The 8,113-nt window shown below is 47.1% G+C and overlaps 1 protein-coding gene across 1 annotated transcript; it reads left to right on the top strand.

Moving 5' to 3' along the window:
- Positions 1–300: 300 nt before the first annotated feature.
- Positions 301–7,095, top strand: LOC112103166 (cytochrome P450 1B1). The gene is made up of 3 exons (XM_024194792.3): positions 301–822; positions 1,634–2,629; positions 6,304–7,095. The coding sequence occupies exons 1-3, from the start codon at positions 803–805 to the stop codon at positions 6,914–6,916; spliced, it is 1,629 nt and encodes a 542-aa protein (XP_024050560.1). The 5' UTR covers positions 301–802; the 3' UTR covers positions 6,917–7,095.
- The last annotated feature ends 1,018 nt before the right edge of the window (positions 7,096–8,113 follow it).

Here is an 8,113-nt window from a genome sequence, read left to right as displayed (position 1 = left end):
GCTGGAGGGTTCCACCACAGGCTCACGCAATGCAAACTCTGCACGCAACTGGGAGGCGACAGGCAGAGGAGGGGGAAACTTTCCAACTTCATAAACCCTGAAGATGAAGGAGATTTTCCCTCCTGCCACAGAAGTCCGCGATCCCACAGCCCCGCCAGCCGTTCAACTGGAACCGCTTTGCTAAAACGTTCACCAAAAGGCAGGAAACCTCGAAGGCTCAGCCAGTCCAGATGGGTTGGGGCCAAAGGCAATTGACAAAGAGCCGGGTCCCGTAGGGAAGAACCGGGCGGCTGCGATTTGTCAATACCAGGCAATTCGGGAAGGGCTAACTACGGGCTGGAGGCTGCAGCTGCTGGTGGAATTGAAGCCAGGAGAGCCAGTGCCAGAAGACTGCCCAGCCGGGCTCCGGCTCAACTCAGGGGGACACTAAACTGTCCTGTAAGCCGCTCATTTGCTCCAGCAGGTTCTGGTTGCCCCATCACCCGGGCTCTATGCAAGGATCACATCTGGCTGATGTCTATTTAGTCTGAACGAGGCAGGCTATTGAAGTGCGAGCTCTGAAGGGTTAACATGCTCGGAAGATTAGAACAACGCACGATGCGGGATCGGGTGCAATTGGCATTTGCCTGCACATGACCTGCCAAGCTCCGGGTGACAAGAACCTGGGCTTCTAATGAGTTTCCCACAGTCTGGGATCTGAACCTCACTGCTGCGCTGCGTCTCCTGCTGGGGCTGCCCACTTGCACGGATCACAGCTGCTGCGGGCTGCCCGGATCCTCCCACTGGAGCCCAGAAACCTCTGATGGAAGCATTTTTCAGCAGGTCAGTTTTATTAGAGATTTTTTAAAAAGCTGCCTTCCCCTTTCCCCTCCCTCCATACTCAAATTAAAAGACAAAAAGGGAAGCACGTTTAGATCGTTGTCTACGAGCTCTTAGTTACCACACTGGTAACTGCTATTTGGGTGTGAATGATATTCCTGTATCACTGGGGCTGTGCCCATCTCCCTCAACCCATGCGTGCATACTGACTGTTACCAGTTCACGCCTACCGCTAATTAAAGTCAGGAAGGGGGGAAGCTTGTCCTGATTTACAGTCTCTCGCTGTTTCCTTCCAAAAACAATTAGGAGCGTTGCGCGCAGATTCCAACGCGGTAGACGCATTTATTTTGCAGTAGGCACAGACGTGCGGTGACACTGCTGGCATCACCTGCCCGACCTGTATAAGGAAGAAGCTTCTTGCAGCTTCCACGTCGCGGCAGTTGCTTACAGCGAGCGCATCCTCTTCTCTTCGCCCGCTCCTGCCGTGGGAGTCCGCTTGCCACGAGGCAAACTTCCCCTCTCGGCCGGGGCGAGCGCTTCCCCAGCTCTCAAACGCCAATGGTGCTTGATTGCGGTTTTCGCTCAGCACCCAGCCGCGCGCTAGGCGCTTTCTAGGCACATCTCAGGCTCCACAGGGCCATGATAAGCATCGCTCGCTGGCGTCGGTGTCAGAACTTGCTCTATTTACACTGCCTGCCCCTGCGAAGCCGGCACATCTGCAGCCCCCCACTGCTCCCGCCTTTTGCTGCACGGCAGGTGCGGGCACATGAACCCTTCCTTCAGAGCCCGACCTGATCTCTGCTTCTCCCCGCAGCATGGCCCTCCGGCGGCTGGAAGAGGCGCTCTCCAGCATCCCGCCGCTGCAGAGCGCCCTGCTGCTGCTCCTCTCCCTGCTCGCCGCCATCCACCTGCGGCAGCTCCTCCTGCGGCAGCGGCGCCTGGAGCCCCCGGGCCCTTTCCCGTGGCCCCTGATCGGCAACGCGGCTCAGCTGGGCAGCGCCCCGCACCTCACCTTCGCCCGCCTGGCCCGCACCTACGGCGACGTGTTCCAGTTGCGCCTGGGCAGCCGGCCCGTGGTGGTGCTGAACGGCGAGCGCGCCATCCGCGGGGCGCTCATCCGCCAGGGGGCCGCCTTCGCCGGCCGGCCGCGCTTCCCCTCCTTCCAGCTGGTGTCCGGGGGCCGCAGCCTGGCCTTCGGCGGCTACTCCGAGCTGTGGAAGCTGCAGCGCCGGCTGGCGCACTCCACCGTGCGGGCCTTCTCCACCGGCAGCCCGGCCCCGCGCCGCCTGCTGGAGCAGCACCTGCTGGGCGAGGCGCGGGCGCTGGTGGCGCTGCTGGTGCGGGGCAGCGCGGGCGGCGCCTTCCTGGACCCCGGGCGCAGCCTGGTGGTGGCCGTGGCCAACGTGATGAGCGCCCTGTGCTTCGGCCGCCGCTACAGCCACAGCGACGCCGAGTTCCTGCGCCTGGTGGGCCGCAACGAGCAGTTCGGCCGCACGGTGGGGGCCGGCAGCCTGGTGGACGCGCTGCCCTGGCTCCAGCGCTTCCCCAACCCGGTGCGCGCCGCCTACCGCGCCTTCCGCCAGCTCAACCGCGACTTCTACAGCTTCGTGCGGGGCAAGTTCCTGCAGCACCGCCGCAGCCTGCGCCCCGGGGCCGCCCCCCGCGACATGCTGGACGCCTTCATCCGCCTCCAGCAGGCGCAGCCCCGGCTGCCGCTAGAGCACGTGCCCGCCACCGTCACCGACATCTTCGGGGCCAGCCAGGACACCCTCTCCACCGCCCTGCAGTGGCTCATCATCTTCCTCATCCGGTGGGTGCGCTCGGGCTGGGGCCGGCTCTCCCCGGCGGAGCCATCCCAGACACCCAACGGGGAGGCGCGGGGGTTTAAAGGCAGGGGCAAGTGTGAAAAGGAGGGACACTTTTTCCAGGGAAGGTAGAGTTGTGCATATAAAATAAAGCCCTTAATAGGGGGACAACTGGTCACCCTCGAACCAGCAGAGTGGGGTGGCCGCCCAGCCTGGGGCTCTCATTGCGCCCTGTCCCTAACCAACGTCCAAACCCTTCATCTCAGCAACCAGCATGAACCGAGCATCCATCCCTGCTAGTGCAAGATCCGAGCCCTTCTCCTCTCCCTCCAGGCCATGAACTAGACCCCTCAGAGGGGAAGGAGGGTCGAGGGGCTTAGGATAGGGGAGACCTGGGCTCAGTTCTTGGCTCTGCCATGGACCTGCTGAGTGACCTTGGCTAAATTTGTGCCTCAGTTCCCCATCGGTAAAACCGGGATAATGCTGCGTCCCTACCGCCGTGGGGTGTTGGGAGGATAAATACATTAAAAGACTTTGAAGAGTACTATGTAAGAAATAGGTATCACTAGTAGTAATTCTAGACCTTCTTAGCTACCACAAACAGGGATAAACCTAGAGTCCCTCTTAGTGCATGATACTAGACCTAGACCCTCTTCACTACTGTTGCTACATCATCCTGACTGCAGCTGTTTCTTTCCAGCAGCAGGACCCCCTCCCGGCTTTCTTGTGGAAGCCGAATGTGAGAATCTTGTCAAAACTTTATTTAAAAAAAAATCCTCTAAGGGAAACATGGCAGTAACCTCCCCTGTTTAAGGCAAGAGCTTCCAGCAAGGGTTAAAATAATTTACAAATACAGAGCCTGATTCTGATCTCTCTTGCGGGGCGGGGGAGAGAAAGAGAGAGATAAGAAGCGGGCCAACCTGGCTTTTGTTGCCTTAGGCAGGGTGTGTTTCATATCCGTTTATGAGACCCAGGTATGGCTACATCCTGCTAGTTGAAGTCTAAAGAATAAAGTTGCCCCTTGCCAGTCAAAATTTCAGCGTTCTGGGAAAATATACCCATCAGTTTCATAAAAAAAAAAAAAAAAGGCAGTTTTCTTCTCGCCCCTGCCATGCTTCTGAAATGTGACAGTGAGGTTGCGTCACTGATCACATAGCAAGTCTATTGCTTTCCCCACTCCAGTTCCTCAAACGCAATTAGATGCAGCTGCTGTTGGAAAGGATCCATATATAAAAGCCAACTAAAATAAACAATGCTTCTAAACTAATAGGTCTAGCTGTACAGAACATTGTGTGTGACATAAGACAGACAAGTTGGAGTGAATCCTGCAACCCAAATCTAATATATTAAATATGCTCCGTGAACAAATTGGCCCATTATTAGAGGTGAATGCTTTGATTGCCAGTGATGTGCAAGCATCACACTGAACTGATCTGGTTATTAGCTCTTTGTTTCTAGTAGAAAGTACACATAAGGTAACAATCCTGTATTTGTGGGCACTAAAGTACCTTGGTGTTCATGATTAACTCACACGGAAGCTCTGGGAAAACTGCCAAAAACTAAAGATATTTAAAAAAACCCCAAACCCCAATGCACTCCAGTAAACGTTACATAAAGATACAGGCTGGCAAAAAGGCAACAAAACAAACCCAAAAGTAACAGATTTTACCAGGTCAAGATCAAAGAGATCATAGGAACAGGATAATATCTACTTAAACAAGATAAAGAGTTCACGTACTGGTTTACAAACCCGCTATTATGTTATTGCTCCTATAACGTGGGTGCCTTTATTACGGTTGCATGACAAGTGAAAAACAATCTCAAAGCTTTAGAGCAGGTGGACCCATTGCGCACTGTATGCCTATAAAAGCACCATAATATTCACCTCGCAGAAAATGATTGGACTCAGCAAAAATCTTACGGTTGGAAGAAGCATTTAAATAGCAAGAAACTGGTGTTACCTCCTTTTCCTCTCCCAGCGTTTCCTTAACCATTTGCACTTCCTGTGGACGTTATCTCCTTAGGCTCATCTACTTAGCTGCTGCTTAAAAGCCACACATATTTAACACCTTAAGAGTAAGGGTATAATTACTAACGTTTACATAACCTGTTTGGCATTCTAACTGGAGTACTTTACATTTGGACTTTGTTTGCCATGCAGACATACATTTCACAAAGGGATCTGACCTCTCATTCCTCATCCTCAAAGGAAACCATCACAACACTTTCAAAAGATGAGCCTGGGAGCTTAAATTCATAACTTTGCTAGACACTAAAAATCATGGTTTTAATAAAGACACTGGATTTATGGTTTATTACAACATTCTGTAACCCACTAATTCCTAGGGTGACCAGATGTCCCGATTTTATAGGGACAGTCCCAATTTTTGGGTCTTTTTCTTATACAGGATCCTATTACCCCCCCACCCCGTCCCGATTTTTCACACTTGCTGTCTAGTCACCCTACTAATTCCCCTTTTTGTCTTATGACTACAGAGGTATTAATGGGCCACTTCACCTTGAATAGTCCCTTAGTTTAGCATAAGTAGCGCTTTTTCTATCTGTTTGATCCTTGTATTGCCGTGACACTCTGAATACCTTTCCCAAATTTGAGGAAGAGCTCGGTGTAGTGCCAAAGCTTGTCTCTCTCACCAACAGAAGTTAGTCCAATAAAAGATACTAACTCACCCACCTTGTCTCATGGAGACATACTGAGACAGGGGGAAGACACAGGAACATGAAAAGCCCAAACTTGATGAGTTAAAAATCAAAGCTTCAAAAAATTATAGATGCGGGAAGACAATAGAGCTATGTTGCTTTTAGAGAGGGAAGGAATGAGGGCTTAAAAAAAAATCAAAGAGGAAAAAATAGGCTGATCTCCCTTTCTACAATGTTTTTGCTTGTTTGTTTCTTTTATAATCTCTCTCACTTGGAGGTCCTTCTCCAAGTTTATATAACAAATTTGGAATAATTTTTTGCTAGTGATCCTAAATACAATGCAGTACCATGAAAAAGTGTATTTTGATATTAGTTATAGTAAATATCCACAAACAAAGATCCGAGTGCTCATGAACTTTTCTATTCTGATAGTTTATCAGATAAATATTTTAGTTTTAAAAAACACTACATACAGCTCTAATCCATGTGTAATATAGTCTCATATGTGTTAATTCAAACATCAATGGAAACAGATTTAGAGGTTACATATAGAGCTGGTCAAGAACCAGCATTTCCATTCTGTGAGAAATTCCTACTTTTGGGGGCATGGAGAGGGGGGAAGTAATTCTGATTTAGAATGAAAAGCTGAAATTTAAAATTCAAAAATAATTCATTTAGTATCATTTAAATCCATTTTGTTTCAACTTTTATATTGCATTAAAATATACAATACACATGAAATATTAAATGTAATATAAAATACAATTTTAATATAGCAGGCTAAATTAAATTATAACACAATTGAAACAAATCATTTTGACTTTTTCCCACTGAACATGTCATAATCAATATGTTTCTATGAAATATTTTATTTTGACAACTGCATTTGACAAAAATTGTGAAAAAAAATTTGAGGAGCTTTAGTTAAATATGATTCTTTCAAAAAGAAAGTCTGTTGTTTGAAAATATAGTTTATATTTGCATAGATAACATGTGTATATATATGCTTAAATTCCAACAGATATCCAAAGGTGCAGGTTAAAATGCAAGAAGAAGTGGATAGGATTGTTGGCAGAGATCGCTTGCCCTGTGCAGAAGATCAACCTCATTTGCCCTATGTTATGGCTTTCCTTTATGAATCCATGCGTTTCAGCAGTTTTGTGCCAGTCACTATTCCACATGCCACCACAGTCGACACCTCCATAATGGGCTACTTCATTCCCAAAGACACAGTCATATTCATCAATCAGTGGTCAGTGAATCATGACCCAGAAAAATGGTCCAACCCAGAGGATTTTGAGCCAACAAGATTCCTGGATGAGAATGGATTCATTAACAAAGATCTTACTAGCAATGTGATGATTTTCTCATTGGGTAAACGTAGGTGCATTGGAGAGGAGTTATCCAAGATGCAGCTCTTTCTCTTTACCTCCATACTGGTACACCAGTGCAATTTTATTGCTAATCCAAATGAGGACTCTAAAATGGAATTCACCTATGGGTTGACCATTAAACCTAAGCCATTTACAGTTAATGTCACTCTTAGGGAGACTATGGATTTGCTAGATAAAGCTGTCCAAAGATTGCAAGCAGAGAAAACAGCTACTGAAAATCATCTATCAGCAAATCTGTGAACACTGACATTTGAATCAAATATATAAGGATGCTCCCGCCTCTCTCTTTTTTAGACTTAAAATAAAGTAAATAATAATATGCAGCACTGGTGAGCTCTTTGTAATATACCAAGTACCACAAAACACTGGGGAGTGGAATTGCCCAAGCATTAAGCAGGTCCTCTTTTTTAATTCGAGAGAGAGAGAGAGAGAGAGAGAGAGAGAGAGCACGCGCGCGAGGGGAGCCTTATAAATATATTAAGTACTGAAATACAGGCAAAAAAATGTGATTTAAAAGTAAATTTGTTTTTGGGGTAACAGGCAGAAGAAAACAGTTATTTTAACACCCTCCTCATTAACTGCCTGGCTGGAGTGTCCCAGCCACTCCTTGCGCAACCCTTTCCATGTCTCATTGCAGCTGTCTCAGCCCTAATTTGCCTTCAAAGACTCTACATCCCAAAGTGAAATCTTGTGTGGAAAGAGGTGCCTAGATTGTTGGAGCCAGATTCTGCAAGCGCCCTATGCAGGGAACTGCCATGGGCTTGTGTTACGTCCTGGGACATGCGCTGGGATGTGTTTCAGTGCCTTGACGATAAACTTTCAAATGAAGTTGGGTAAAATGCCAAGCTTGCCTTTAACATTCCAAAGTATTTAAAGTATGACTACAAAAAGACTTGTTTATGAGCACAACGGAATTTTGAAATGTATTTCATAATCTATATGTGAACAAATGGAATGTATTGAAATTCATTACATCTCAAGCAGAAAGATTAAAAGTAGTAAGTCACCAAATGGCAGATATGATATATAATCCATTAATTTATTCATAAGCAGAAGCAAAGGTACTGATCAAAGGAAAAATAATAGATATTTTCATTAGGAAAACCTACTTAAGGATGGCCTTTTATTGTGGACTGTTTATTTTCTCAGCTAAAAGCTTATGCCTGATTCTGCCAATCTTTAGGCACATGCCAACACTTAATCACATGAGCAGTCCCATTAAAATTCACATAGGTTTGCAGGAGGACTTGTGTCTTAGAACTTTTGTGCCACTAAGATCAAACAACATGTGGAATAGATATAGTTATGTTCCTATAATCATTCTATTAGCTGGAGTTAAAATTATGCCTATGATGGTTCATCATGTACTATTAATGTGATCTACTTCCAGTAAGGACATGAAACAAAATAATGGGAGTTTGGATTACATACAATTAT

The sequence above is a fragment of the Terrapene carolina genome, unplaced genomic scaffold (assembly GCF_002925995.2).
Source record: "Terrapene carolina triunguis isolate 2854851 unplaced genomic scaffold, T_m_triunguis-2.0 Scaffold85, whole genome shotgun sequence".
Classification (NCBI taxonomy): domain Eukaryota; kingdom Metazoa; phylum Chordata; order Testudines; family Emydidae; genus Terrapene; species Terrapene triunguis.
This window is presented reverse-complemented; position numbering and strand designations above follow the sequence as displayed.